This window comes from Canis aureus, chromosome 9, assembly GCF_053574225.1.
Source record: "Canis aureus isolate CA01 chromosome 9, VMU_Caureus_v.1.0, whole genome shotgun sequence".
NCBI classification, from domain to species: domain Eukaryota; kingdom Metazoa; phylum Chordata; class Mammalia; order Carnivora; family Canidae; genus Canis; species Canis aureus.
The window spans coordinates 48005343-48021322 of record NC_135619.1 but is presented as its reverse complement, the minus strand read 5'-3'; the positions used below and the strand labels follow the sequence as shown (position 1 = coordinate 48021322).

The 15980-nt window shown below is 32.2% G+C and overlaps 1 protein-coding gene across 13 annotated transcripts in view; it reads right to left on the bottom strand.

Moving 5' to 3' along the window:
- The window catches only part of PCNX1 (pecanex 1), a 163706-nt gene that overhangs the window by 75178 nt on the left and 72548 nt on the right, over positions 1–15980 (bottom strand). For 10 of the 13 annotated variants that reach the window (XM_077909812.1, XM_077909815.1, XM_077909813.1 and 7 more), the window contains 2 exons: positions 12623–12807; positions 332–422 (listed from right to left, as the gene is read on the bottom strand). In XM_077909812.1, the coding sequence (XP_077765938.1) occupies positions 332–422; positions 12623–12807 (276 nt within the window). The remainder of the gene's footprint in view (positions 1–331; positions 423–12622; positions 12808–15980) is intronic. The other 3 variants (XM_077909821.1, XM_077909822.1, XM_077909826.1) reach the window with 1 other exon arrangement.

Here is a 15980-nt window from a genome sequence, read left to right as displayed (position 1 = left end):
CTAAAATAAGCTTTTTTATTGCTCATGCAGTGTGTGTGTATAGCACGAAATTTACAGTTAAATTTGAAATTGTGGGAAACCACCACCCCCACTATAAAATCTACAGGGAATTTTAAGTTAATTATTTAAAATACAGAACAGCTTTTGTTTTAAGAATAATGCTTTCTTTTTTCCAGAGCAGTAAGTCCTACCCTAAATCTTTGGAGACAAATGTACAGAGACAAATTATTTAAGCCAACATGAACAAATGTTTTCAAAATAACTTTTCCATTTCAAGGCCTAAAAGCCTTAAACATGGCAAATATGTCTCCTAATATGACTTCACACATACCAGATATTGGATGCTCTTCTTGCAGCTGGTTCAAAATTCACAAGTGACATATCACAGCCACCAGTCTCATAAAGCGTAGAAGAGAACTTACCTAGCAAACAAATGATTTTTTTAAAAAGCCATTAGAATACTCAGAATTCTTCCATCTGGAAACATTACATTTCAAACTTGTTACAATTTAAGAAAATGTAGTATAAACTTTCTCCAAAATATTTTTAAGACAATGATCTGCCTGTAATTCAGCATGATGTGAACTGAAAAGGAATGCTGAACAGCAGGACAAAATGTCAACATACATAATCAGGTTTTAACAGTAAGGGATTTAAGTCAGCTTTGCAATCCAGTCTCCTCTTTTCCCCTCCCAGGACATTCTCAGTTGAAGTAATCACATGAATTAATTTAATGTTTAAAGGCACCTGACCACTTTGCAACTGGTGCATGGCCATTTGGAAAGCTATTTAAGTTTTAAGATAGCTCAAACTGCAAGACAACAAATTTCTGAGGTTACCTTCAGAGTTTTGGGGTTTTTTTTGTTGTGTTTTATTTTTTATTTTTGTCTTGTTTAGCTAACACAGTGTAATATTAGTTTCAGGTGCAGAATTTAGTGAGCCATCACTTATATACAACACCTAATGCTCATCAAGTGCCCTCCTTAATAATCATCATGCTTAGTTTTCTAAGAAATAATGAAGTGTCAAAACAGATCTAGGGAAGTTCTATGAATGAAGTATAATAAATTTGGTGATAATTAAATCACAGTATTTAATGAACATTACTAGTTGCATGAGTCTGTAAGAACTTTATGAAAAAATTTAGGGATATCATTTGCTGTAGCCAAATATCTCTACAGATTTGAAAAAAAAGTTCAGAAATTACATTGGTTGCAAAGGAATATAGACTTTAAAAACTCTTAAAATGAACTCTGTAAGATAAAATGATTTCTGATAGGGAAATTTTAAAAATCTGGAGATTGCAATGAGTTCTTCACTTTAACAACCCATGGGAGATCATCAGTGGTAAGGAGCATAAATAAATGAATATAAGTTTCCAGTAGGGCAATGAGATGAGGTATATAACTGCAACCATCCAGGACTAGTTTAGGCTGCTTTTGATTATTTTTTATTGATGTTATAAACATGATGAATCTTAAAGGCAATTTCAACAGGATGTCAGGGCTAAAAGATCTCCCTTAGATGACTACAATGCAAACACAGTATACAATAAAGACTTATTTAAATGAAATCCTTGAAAAATAACAATAATAGGCCCCATAATATACTAATCCTGTAACTAAGGGATAGCAATACATTTCAATAATAATTTCATTCTTTAAAAGGATTAGAATCAAAAAAAATAAAATAAAATAAAAGGATTAGAATCTATAAAGTACTAAGTAAGATTGAGTACTTTCTATGGGTCAAAATATGCAAATATTTTATTATGATGTTTTCTGTAGTAGCATTTTTTACAAATCAGAATAATATACTCCTGTGACAAATTGAGGAAAAAAGCATTCTGTGAAATGTTTTCTTCATTTGCTGTTTTTCAGAGGATTATTCAGCAAGTGGATTATCTAAAACTGCTTTTTACCACCCCCATGTGCCGCCCTCATCTTTTTAGTCATGAATCATTCGCTCTTAGCACCTCTAAACACACCAGATTCATGGACTAAAATGAAATAATAATAGCTGTCTGTTTGGCTTCTTCTTAAGTGTATTATTGAGAAACTTTTGAAGTGATAAGGTGATTGCTGAAATTTTTAGTGAAGAAAAATATTAAAAATACTGGCTTGACCAAGATTTCAAAATTATTTTTAAATTGTGATTTTTTTATGCTGTACTCTTTCCTCAGTTACAATGGAAAATGAAAAATCGGCTGTACTACTATAATTAGCTCATATTAATAGAAAACAGAAACATCTGATCAAAATCACAGATTGCATAAATGCAGAATTATAAACCCATGTAAATGGCTAAATCACAGAGTAACAAAGAGCTGGGAGGGCTTGGCTACTATGTGTGAAATCCAGTAAGAACTGAATGGATAAATATAAGTGTTTATATCACCTAATTTGTGTGTATTTTTAGAAATAATACTATATTCAATAGAATTTAAATTATTGAAATATATTAAGTAATTAAACATTGTATCAGATTTTTAATAATAGAAGTCCTGTTTGGGGAATAATGAATATAATAAATATTTATATGCAACTGAAATGGACTAGAGATATTATTCTTTGTAATTTTCAAATGAAACACTAAAAGAACATTAAGTCATTATACAACTATATTATCTTTTATGTATACATATCTCACAGGAAACATAGTTGCATTTTAAATAAATAGAAACATAAAAATAAAGTATGCCCTCCAAAAAGCTTTTTAGACAAAGAAAGCTAGAGAAGCTGAGTAGTTTTATTACTATGTAAATCTAGAACCCGAATGCTTTATAAACCAATGACTAAAAAGTTGTAAATTTTAGAAATTTAAACAAAGCATAAAATATATCTATGAGGGCAGCCTAGGTGGTTCAGCAGTTTAGCGCCACCTTCAGCCCAGGGCCTGATCCTGGAGACCTGGGATCGAGTCCAACGTTGGGCTCCCTGCTGAAGCCTGCTTCTCCCTCTGCCTATGTCTCTGCCTCTCTCTCTGTGTGTCTCTCATGAATAAATAAATAAAATCTTTTTTAAAATAATAAAATTGAATATATATATATGAAAAAGGCGGCTATAATTTTAACAAATGTGCAATGACTTCAACAGTGCTTTTTTTTTTTTTTTCTTAAGAAGCTTCTGTCTACTTACAAACTTTAAGAACATGTTTAGGTCAGAATAAGCTAATAAAGGCTTCATGCTATAATATTCCTAATGTAAGTCCACCAAAAGAACAGATTCTCTGTCTCCCCTTATATCTTTGGGCTTGGCAACCAGTACTACTTCAAAAGCAGCAAATTTTATTCAGAGGATCAACAACTCAGGAAAAAATTACACTAAAAAGAGCCTAAGGTTTCAGTGAAAAACTTAGTAATGTTTTAAGGTATAATTATCTACTAAAAGCATCTTAAAAAATGACCAAAACATAAAGAAGCATATATTATTATTGGTTTAAAAAGATTTTTTTTTAAAATTTTTATTTATTTATGATAGTTACAGAGAGAGAGACAGAGGCAGAGACACAGGCAGAGGGAGAAGCAGGCTCCATGCACCGGGAGCCCGTTGTGGGATTCGATCCCGGGTCTCCAGGATCGCGCCCTGGGCCAAAGGCAGGCGCCAAACCGCTGCGCCACCCAGGGATCCCGGTTTAAAAAGATTAAGAAAGGATTAAGAATATCCTAAATTAGTACAAATATCCTTAGCATACGTTAACAATTTTATATATATTTCATTTAGGATTAAAACCATAAGGTAGTTATCCTTGAGGTGCAAAGTAAAATGTGGCTTTAATTAATAATCCTATTTTTATTTTACTCCCTATTAAGAAAAAGACTAAGTATTGATTTTTTTCAAAAAATCAATGGGCCATTGTTAACCCCTGTCCTGGACCAAAAACCTTAGGCTTCTAAAACCTCTTTAACTACTGTACTACAAGTAATATAAATTGAGGAGAATATCAATGAAATGTGTCTTTCTCACATGAATTAGGATTTTTAAAATTTTTTTTTTGAATTAGGATTAAAAACTAAGTTATCTCATCATAGTCAACTCCCAGGTCATAATTAATTATATCTGACAGAATGGCTCTGTCATGATTTTAAAAGAAAACAATTACTTTCTGACAAAATAAACAAGACTGGGGGCTGGAATTTCAGGCTTAATGGTATTGGCCACAAGACAGCACCTCTACAGATAAAGAAAAAAAAGTTAAGGTATCTGGTATTTCTTGGTTTTGAATGTTCAATAGATTGCTAATGCCTAAAAAAATTACATTTCATTGCACAAAACCATTTTTTTAGGTAGGAGAATTTCAAACAACCATTAAGTGAATAAATAAGTGATGAACAACAGGAAGATGAGTAAAATTAGATACTGATTTAAAGAAAAGGACACTCGAAACACTTCCCTGAAATCATGAATGGTGCAGCAGACAAACTCAAACACTGGCATTACACTGATAAAAAGCATGAGAAATCAAGGGGATTCTCTAACTCATCCTTTCAATAAAATTCCTTACTACCTGGCACAAACTGTATGAAGATTGCTCACTCAGCTAGGAAACCCCTATTGCACTCTTGATGTTACTTCTCTCATTTATGTCCCTTGGAAAGAGGTAGTGACTAGGACAGATCATCTGCAGGATTTTTCTAATCCTCCCAGTACCAACAACAAAGGAGGCTTCTTACATTTCTTGATTTCTTTCTTTGGACCTTCTTTCTCACCTCTGTTAATTCTGCATCCTCTAAGCCTAATCCTGGTATGCTATTAAACTATCTCTCTTTTTTCTAATAGTAACTCTTAGAAGTTGCTATAAGAGCAAAGCCAGACACAAGGGAGGCAGCTTTATATAGTGCTTTTTAGAAGGCTGTTAGAGGACCACACACATCTACATGACTAACTTCAGTATTCCACAAAAAGTGCTTATTTCTGATGTGAGGTGTATTGTGTTCACAATGCTCTTTCAATGAATATGTTACTATATTTTTAAGAGACAAGACCTTTAAGACTAGTTCCAGTTTCCTGGATAGCACCATCCTTATCTTCATTAATGGTACCTAGGAGTCTCCGAGGAAACATGAGTTTTCATTTTGACAGAAATAGCTCATTTTATTTCTGCTTATAGGTTAATGGACTTGTTCCTCCATAGACCAGGGGTTAGCAAACTTAATCTATAGAAGTCCAGAAAAGAAATACTTTAGGCTTTGTGGGCCAGACGGTCAGATGCAATAATATGACTGCCACTGTAACATGAAAGCAGCCACAGAACACACATAACATTTGTTTATTTTACTTCATTTATAAAAATAAGCATCAAGCTGAATGGATTTACCCCATGGGCCATTGCTAACCCCTGTCCTGGACAGAAAGCTGTAGGCTTCTAAAAACTCTTTAACTACTGTACTACAATGGTAATCAAATCACTATGCTATTTGTAATTAAAAGTTTAAATACTGAGAATCAGTCTTTCTTCCTGGGATGTTCAACACTATGCTAGGTTCTTCAAACAGAAGAATAAGGAAAAGAGCAGGTATGAGAAGAAAGAGGCTAATGGTTTAGAAGAGAGTTTTTGAGGTCTCTATCGCTTGGCAACAGTAAAATAGATTTATATACTGATATGCTTTACTGACATGGCCATTGTCTTCTAATTCTGACTTAACACCACAAGTCTCAGTTCTTTAAGTCTCCATTCTCACTGCCTAACCCCCAGATCAGGTGAACCTTCCAAAAGTGAATGGGTAAGTTCATATTCTGCTATGATTTCATCATCTGCTAACATTTTTTTTTCAAAGGAATATCCTTATCTTGGTAAAATCTACAACACAACAAAAATACTGATGACATTACAAATAATCAGGTAAACAAAAAGGCAAGCTACAGAATGGAAGAAAATATTTGTAACTTGTATCTGACAAATTAGTTACATCTAAAATATCAAAAAACCTGACACTTCAATAATAAAACAACCCAATTTTAAAAGTGAACAAAATATTTGGACACATTTCACAAAGAAGATATATGTATAACCAGTTAACACATCAAAAGATGCCCATCTTCCTTAGTTCTAAGAGAAATGCAAATTTAAACTACAAATAAGATAAAAAATCACTGGGTCCAAAACTTTAAAGGCCAACAATAACAAACGGGGTCAAGAATGGGAACAAGCACAATTCATATACACTGCTGGTGAGAATGTAAAACCACTTCTGAAGACAGTTAAGTTTTATTAACAATGGCCCAAATCTGGAAACAACACAAACGCCTATCAGATGAATGGATATACAATATACATATGCTTATACAATGGAATAATACTCATCCCAAAAAAGAATAAACTAACTCATGCAACATGATGAACTCAAAAGTATCACATCAGGTGCAAAAGGCCATGTTACAACTGCATTTATATGAACTCCTAAAACAGGGAAAACAATAATGACAAAGAATGCAGCGGCTGCCTGTGGCAGGGGTGGAGGAGGGATGGATTACAATGGAGGCAACAAAGAATCTTTTGAAGATGATAGAAATGTATGTCCATTGTAGTATTTCACAGATGTGCACATCTGTTACAACTCATCAATTGTAGATGTTAAATGGATGCAATTTATCACACCTAAATTATGTATCAATAAAATTGATTTAAAAACAAAGAAAAAAAGACTGGTCAGGTAAAAGTCTAAGTAGATGGAAGAGTATGAGACAATACATGGAATTCCTACAAAATATAAATCAAGATTTTGGAGAGTGATATTTGTTCTTTTGTTTATGCATTTCATTTCTAAAAATACTGTGTCATCAAAGTAGTATATAAAATGAAAAAAAGTTCCCCACTCCTTAGAGATAGCCACTGTGTTCTCATGAATAATTTTTGTGTATGTTTTTCTTTTTTTTTTTTTTTTTTTTTTGTGTGTGTATGTTTTTCTAAGACAAGTGGATCCCTCTCCTCATATAGACTTTCTAAAATTTACTTTTGTTTATTAACTAGCTTAAAACTTTTCATATCAATAATAAAGATGCATCAAGTTCTAAGTATTATACTATGTTTATGTAATATTTCTTTTAGGAGTTCTCTAATAATAGGCATTTAGATTGCTTAAAGGTTTTCAAAATTACAAGCAATGCTACAATGAATATCCATGTACATATATCTTTGCCAGTTTGTAAAATATGTAGATTAACAGCTGTCAGCATTTTTAGTCTATAGTTCTAAACTGCCCTCCAAAAACATTTAATCTTCAGACCTTTTCCAATAATAGACATACTACACATTCAAAGAAAAAAATATCTCAACCTTGTTTTTAATTTGCAATTTAAAAAATTGAGTAAAGTGAACTATTTCCCTATGATTGCAAACCATTTTATTTTTTAAACTCTCAACTTTTCTAGTTATTAATCTTTATCTTACTGATTTGAAGTGCTTATTGTGGCAAAGACTGATGACTGACCTCCAGTATTCATCCTTTCCTCTTCCTTTTCATATGACCTTCTCCTCACTGAATCTCAGCTGGGCTTATGTCCACCTAGTTAGGGACATTTGCTAGCTAGCCTGTCCTGCAGCTAGAAGTTGCCGTATGACTATGTATAGGCCCACAGGAGGTGGGAGAAAGTGACAGGCACATGTCTCAAGTCACAATGTGAAAGATACAGGCTAACTGTTATTACAGTTTTTAGCAATACCTCCCCTTCCTGTTTTTCAGATAAAGTCAATAACTAGAACAGTTACCATGGACCAGCAGGGAAGCCACATGTGGAAGATAACAGAACCAATCCATTTGCTAGGGATAGCTCCCATTAAACTGTTTGAGAGACATGCAAACTTCTCTTTTATTTCAGTAAGTGACTGGTGAGGGGCTAGGGGGATGGTGTCCTCCACTGAAGAATCCAACCTAGATTTCAGTTAATGCATATATTAATCAGGTTTAACTTAGAATCTTAAAAATGTTCATATTCAAAAGTAGATAATCTAGTCTAGTACTTTAGTTAGTTCTTCACAACATGGACAAGCAAAAAAACAAACTGGATATCTCAACCAGACCCAGTTATCTTCTCTAGTTATCTTCTACAAAATGCCTAAAGCATATATTATGATTAAATAATGTTAATAATAATGATAGCAATGATTATTTATGTAATTGAATTATTATTGCCAGGCACAGTTCTAATTGCTTTGCACATTTTAATAGATATAATCCTCACCATAAACCTCTACTGACCCTTTGATAAATGAGGAAACTGATACACAGGGAGAGAAAATAACTTGAAAAAGGTCACACAGCTAGTAAGCAGCAGAGTGTAGATTGGAATCCATGAAGTCTGACTCTGGAGTCTATTATGCTACACTGCCTTTCATGGAGATTTAAGAGAGAAAATATTTTGCTGTCACAAACAAATTAAAGAACAATTAATAACATGGGTAAATTACACACATGCTAAGTGAAAAAAGCAAGATACAAAACTCATACAGTAGCACAAAAGTCACACATCATGATCCCAAGTACGTTTCAGAAAAGTATATAATTGTATGCATTAAAAAAAGACAGGAAGGAAAAAATTAAAAATTTCAAAGCGAATATCTCTAAGTGATGAAATTACAGATGACTTCACTTTCATTATATTTTCTATTTCTAAACTTATATTCCTAAGAATGGGAAAAGCACATTCTAACTTTATCAAAAGGAAGAATATATCCCCAAACTTATTAACACTTCTTCCTTTTAGCTATAATAAAGGATTTTTACTGCTTCAATAAAAATAAACATTTACCTTCATTTATATATACTTTGTGTTGCACTCTTCCCCCCAAAAAATAAAATAGAATTCAGTATTTTTTTTTGTACTTAAAAATAACAATGAAGAACAATAAAGGACAAGGTCAAGGTTGCTACAAAAAGACTCTTTGTTTAGATAAATGAAAATGATCTGCCATAACACAGGGCATTGAAGTATAGAATCAGATCCCTTATACCCTCATAACTGTATTTATAGTAACAAGGAAAAGTGCCTATAATGTAGCACAAAATGCTAAGACTAGTACATAAATATATATAACCTTTTTTAAATACCAAGACTAACTCTAATAAAAATCACTGAAAGTATCATCTAAGCCTCTGTTTTTTAAAGTAAAAAATTTAAAAGCCTCCAAATCATTTTTCTGCTTAATAATGCATAGCTGTTATAAACCGCTTAATAAAAAGGGCAATAGGGTATAGCCAGATTTAAGACTTTCTCTAGAGCTGACCACATTTTCAAGTTAATAAATTCTGTAGTAAAGCAGATTATCTCAAAGAATACCTTCTTTGTCAATCCTTGCATAGCAATGAAACAAAAGAAAACCTTAGAAAAATCAACTCACACATTACTTTTTAAACCTCTAATGCATTAATGAAATTAAGAAAGTCTTAAATTCATCAAAAGACTATCACCTATGATATTTACATATTTTATATTTTAAATATAGATACAAATTTGTCCTTATTTCTTGTCTATACCAGTTTATTTTTTACATGAGCATTTTATGTAATTTTATATATACTTTTTCAAAGCATATCCTCACCACTGACCACAGCTAATTTCATACACAGGAAAAAGAAAAAACCACATAAATTTTCCTGCTTTACCAGACCTTATCTAGAACATCTCTGAGATGAGCTACATATTAAAGAATTTAATTATCAACAATACAGGCATCATTATATCAATTTATTAGTCTTAATTTATAAGAGGATGCTGAGATTAACATAAAAACTGTGAAGGAATTGTCAAGTTTCATAGGAAAAGCTTATAAGATATAGAACTTTAAGGCTACCTGAATTCAGTCTCCCAAGTGACTTATCTGGGCACTAAGCACAGCTTATTTTATTAAGTGTAACTGCAACTTAATTCAGAATATAGGAGGAAATCAACTGCAAAAAAATGAGTCCACTAAAAGACTACTGAGAAGGAAATTAACCTTTAAGATGTGTTTAAAAAAAAAAGTAACAGGTTACACTGAAGATTTGAGAAATTCTTAGATAGTAATTGCCTTTTTCAAGTGTTAACTTCAAAACTTATCTGTCACTTACATCACTTGAACCTTTTTTATTTTGCACAGAAGTCTATAAATAAGAAAGAAAACCACCCAAATTTTTCCAACTAGGTTCTAAATTATATACTTATAATTCAGTTTTTAACATTAATTATGATTACCAATTATGCCTGCTGAGTTAAGTATGCTGAAAATACAGTCTCATCTGCTGAAAAAGCTACTAATAAAATCCATAAAATACTATCTTCAGTGAATTTTTCCACCATGTCTAATGTTACTTGGTAGCCTTGAAGCACTAGTTAAAATTCAAAAGAGAAATAAGGATTCTCAGAGCTTCATATAGGAAATAAATGTGGTTATCTACTATGGCACCACAAAGTAAAGATGTAGAAAACAGTTAAGGAAAACTACCTAGGCTTAGAATTAAACAGTGCCTGACTGCAAGTTTCCTTTAATCCACAAAGCTATGCCTCTGCTTAAACAGCCAATTATTACCTATACATGTGTACAGAGGCAAACACTTATATGCACTAAAACATATATATGTAAAAATGTATATATATATAGTTTGAATGTTTTATATAAACATATTTTGTGTATATATACATTTTCACGTGTAAATATTATACACTTAAAAAATTTTCAACTGAAGCAGCTAAATTTGGAAACAATTATTTCTGAATACTTCATTTTTTTAGGGAATATTAAGACTAACTTTAACATCTGAGTATATAGTATCCAAATTCATTTATCTAAAATTATCTTACTACTGTTAACTATAATGTAGAAATTAAACCTTGCAACAAAAATATTCTAGTGGAATGTATTACAAAAATCAGTGTCTCTACCCAATCCTTTAAGTTCAACTTCAGCCCATTTTCAGGATTTTTTTGGCCAATTTCATTTACTATGGAACAGGTATACACTGTCCAACCGATTGCTTGTTTTGTGCTAATTATCACAATACATTCAATTTGGCAGCATCCAGCTACCACAGGCCAACAATCAGAAAAAAATCCAAATTTCAAGACAACATTCTGAATATTCACCCACAGATGCTAAAGTCACCTTCATCTTCAGAACTGTGTAGAGTTCATGAATGCACATATTCTTAATAACCTACAAGTGGATTAAGGATGGTATTTTACAACAAAGGCTCTCTTACCAAGTTTTTCGAGTAGGTTAGGTTTCATAGAGGAAAATCATCTACTGCATCATTTTATGCTCCATTTGACAGAAGTAAAAAAAATCCAAAATGGATCAAAATTAAGCTTTTTTTTTTTTTTAGCAAATCTACTACCAGAGACCCAAAGGGCAACAGTGATAGCACTATAATTTTATATGCACAAACTGATAAATCCTCTGTTCCTAAAGACTTTGGGTTAATCTGAGAGAAATAGTGAAAGACATTAATTGAATATATTTGCAACTAAAAAAAGTATCACTATTTCAACACAAGTAAAACTGAGGACCCTAATAAACTCCTTTGCTTTTTCAAATTATAAATGCAAAAGCAAAAGCACTCTAAAATCTCAATGTTTTATTGCCTTCTCTTTTAGTGACCATTTTCAAGTTTCCCTAAGATTTGCTAAAGATAATTATTTTCATCAATATGCATATCTAATACTTGTTAATTCTCTGGAACTAATAAGGATTTTTACAAAATAGGAAGAGTCAATAAAGAGCCCATTACACTGCACATCCTTCCAGCCAAAGTGTCAAGTGGATTATCATCTTTATAAATGAAATGCAGTTCTAAACATGGATAAACAAAATCACGGTGAGCAAATGTAATGCCTTCAACTGTGTGTTTTTTATACCAAAATTTTCTTCATTGTATTGACTTAAATGTTATTAATCTACATTCTGAACACAAGAAAGATGGATTATATAGAGAAACAGAAACCAAAACAGTATAAAATACTGTCTTTAAGGGACAAAATAGGTATTTAAGTGGATATGCATTAATGAGATTTTAAACTATACCACCTCCTCTGAGCATTAACTACTTAATAACTTATATTTATAGATATATTAATAGGAAAAAGAAAAAACTTGATATAGTTATTGATAGTAGTAGAGAGCCATGGCACCCTGAGTACTGCATTTAAGAGTATAGTAAGTCTGTTTCAGGTGACAGACACCGAAGTGAAATATAGAACACCCAAAAGAAAGGTTCTCTAGAAACACACCATTAGAAAGTATTTTTGCCTTTTGCCTTTCCTGCAGCATGTTCAGCGAATTCAAAGAAATTAAGGTTTAAACAAAATAACTTTTTTAAAAAAAATCAACATTTCCTACATGGTACAAGTGCCAAAGAATAACAGAATTGCCCGACACATTATAAGAGAACACTAATGCATAAACATTTGTTAATCCTTTTAACTACCTATCAGTAATAGACATGCTCAAAAAAAATGTAGAATAAATGTTGAGAGAAACAAAAAAGGGGAAAGCAAGTCAAATTTTCCTCACACACAGGACATATCCTATAACAAGTGCTCTTATGCATAGTTCCAAAGAAACCTATCTCACAAAAGAACAACAATCATTGTTACCCATTATCTGCTGCATTCAAGTTTTTTACCACCAAGATTACAGAAGGCCTGCATACCAAGTTCATCGTGCAAACTGCTGCCGCCTACAGCAGATGCATTGTCATGTGAGGCTTCTAAGTGGACACTCCCATTTCTCACCAGCAAGGAGGCACTAGCACTGAGCACTGCAGCCTGGGAAGGGGGGCGGGGCTGGACTTTGACCTGGGCTGTGGACTGCTGGCCTTGCTGACCATCTTGAAGGCTAGGAAAAAACATGGATTGGGGAGACATTACAGGGAAGAAAAGAAAAAAACAACAGCTAGAATGAAGTCAATATAGAAAACTGATTTCGAAACATAACCTGATTTTTTTTTCAACATAACCTAAGAAAGAGCTAACAAACTTTGTAAAATACACAGATTATACTGGGCCCTTAAATCTTCCGATCCTTAGAAATCTGATTCATAGTGATGAACACAGCAAACATTTAACGTACATGTAAGCTAATCAATCTGTGACTTTTTCCCACAGCAAGCCAACAAAATTCTAGTACGAGGACAAAGAAAGCAGCAAAGAAATACAAGCATGTTAAATATATGTGGGTTGTAGCTGGTCCCTGACAAATAAATCCTCTTTTTCAGTTTAAATATGTACTTTTATTTATAACCTTTATAAGAATTTTAGAATTCTTCTTTCAAATATCCTGGCATCTCGGAGTCACAATAAAACAAAGGTTTTATACACTTGAGAACCAAAGAATCTTTATCAAATGCAACCAAAGTGACAATTTTGAATCAAAGGAAAATCACAAACTAATGCGAGAGAAGCAGAGTAACAAACACCGACTCAACCAAGTGAAATACAAATGATGCTGGGATGCTGGAAGAGTGATGAATTTATTAAATATTTTTTCTGTGAAAAGCCTACATATTTTTTAAAGAAGGCCACAGGCTCTGTATACATGCTACTACCTTCCTCTGATCCATTTCATTGTTTCAATAACAAGAACCCATCATTTTAGAAAATCTTAAAAGTAATTTGAAAACCAGTCATTTCTCAGGGTTTATTACAGTCTTTTTAAAATCTTAGAGTTTTTAAAATACTTAGTATTTTGTTTTGTCATTTATTAAAATTATAAAAATCATCTAAAAATCTATGATTAAGAAACTATTATATTAACTCATTTTATATTTTAGATGTTTATTTTAAAATATTATGAATTTTAATGTTCTTCATATAATACTCAAATTTAAAGTAATGAAACTCATGACTTATTATATGTCATTCTCTACATGAGGTTCAAAGTAACTCTGCATTGTTATTAAATTACACTTTTAGAAAAAAAAAAAAGAATGCTGCTTAGGAGAGCCTCATTCAATTACTCTATCATTTTCTTGAGTATCAACTTCTAATGTTTTGAATTCAATGCAATGGCTTCTATGATGCCTATAAAACTTATCTGCACAGACTGTGAAAAGAGCTGTAATTTGAAGTAACCATATAATAAAAGACTAAGTAGAAAATATTGCTTATGTTGCTAAAGCCTGTGGTTATGGCAACAGAATATACTCTGGAATTACACTATCTGATACAGTAACCACACGTGACTACCTAAACTTAAATCTTAGTTCCTTTCCTCCACACAAAGTAGCCTGTGGCTGCCATAGCTAAAACCTACCAGAGTGGGCAGGAGCTAGTATCAAGTGTCCACCACACTGGACAGTGTGAATTATACAGATATCCACCACCACAGAAAGTTCTATTAGCCATCACTATCTGGAACATTCACATTTCAGGCTTCTTTTAGAGCCAAAGAAAAGTATATATTCTAGGTAGGGCAGAGGAATATACAGAATCCATGAAAAAAAACGAAATCTAAACAATGCTGACTTGTCGATGCTTACTTGTATTATTTTTTTAAAGCAATTAATGATGAGTGTTTTAACTTCTTTGGAGTAGAATCTTTGTACAATCAACATAAATCATGAGATGATCTTGGAAACTAATTAAATATGGTTGTATCTTCTATACATACATAATAAGTCTGCTATTCTTCCTCAAAAATCTATCCAAAGTTATCCACAAAACCTTACATAAATGACCAAATTTCGCAAGGGAGAAAATTCTAATGAATAAAACCTTTAAGTAGTTCAAGTACTAGGTCCTTTCTGATTCAGAAGACAGAAGAACTTTATACGATATGTACTCAACAAACAAATTTTCCTATACTTTTTTTTTCACTTAAAGTCAAAGGTGGTATATAACAGTAAAGATGTATTTTACTGTGAGCACATTTGAGAATACAGTAATCCTCAACATATCCAAATATATAAAAAGGTTTTCAAAATAACAGGCAACACATGGAAATCAACTCCAGAATAAAGAAACCAAAGAAACAAGTGAAAATCTGTGTGGCCGTCAAGTTTCTGAACATCAAAAGCTAGGCATAAATGTTACGTCCCTTAAATTCCTGATTTCAAAATCCTTCAACAACAAAAAAGTCTATCATTTTTGCAGAAGTTGGTAGGAACACTACTCCTGGCAGGTTGTACTTTATCTAACCAATAACTTACAGGAACTAATATTCTTTACAGTGCCAATTATATATCAAAACTACCAGTTTGAGAAAAGGTACTATTTTACAACATAGTAAAAGGAAAGGTAGAAATTTAGGTCTAACTATTGCCTATTAATAGCATCACTGACATGCAATCTTAGTAATTAACATCTCCAATTTAAATGGTAGAAAAAATATAGCTGGTCTTGGTCTCCGTCCTCTGTACCACTTATTTAGTATTTGGCACATTCTGCCTTATATATATGTTGGTTGTTTTTGTATGTGTCTCCACAACTAAATAATAAACTCTAAGAATTTGATCACATTATTCTTATGAATAGCCAGATTCCAAAGAATACTCAAGAGTATCTTGAACACAGTTCACAAATATTTGGTGGATTTATTCCTGAGCATCACAAAATGGTCCCTATAAATTTCTAACCATGGATTCTGTTTTTATTACTATGACCTTATTTGACTCCAGATCTTTCAATCCTATAATATTTAAAAAAATAAACCTAGGAATATAGTAAATATTTTTTCCCTTCCCCAAAATGCACTACTTTCTTTTCATTCCAGTTCGTTAATTATTCTAAAAGATACCATATTTGGGTTGATAAAAATAGATAAATACAGAACTAACTCAATATTAGTATCATAAAATTTTTAATATTGATCTTTGCTTTTATCTCTAGTAACTGAGACGAACCGTCAAGGTCTATAAAACCTACCTACAAAGCTAACTTAATGAAAAAAAAACCACATTTATAAATAATTATGGAACAGGATAGTCTAACAACTATAAAAAATATTTGCAAATTCCCTTTGTGAAGCAATTTATGATTCATTCACAATCCTTGGAGACATATATTTTACCA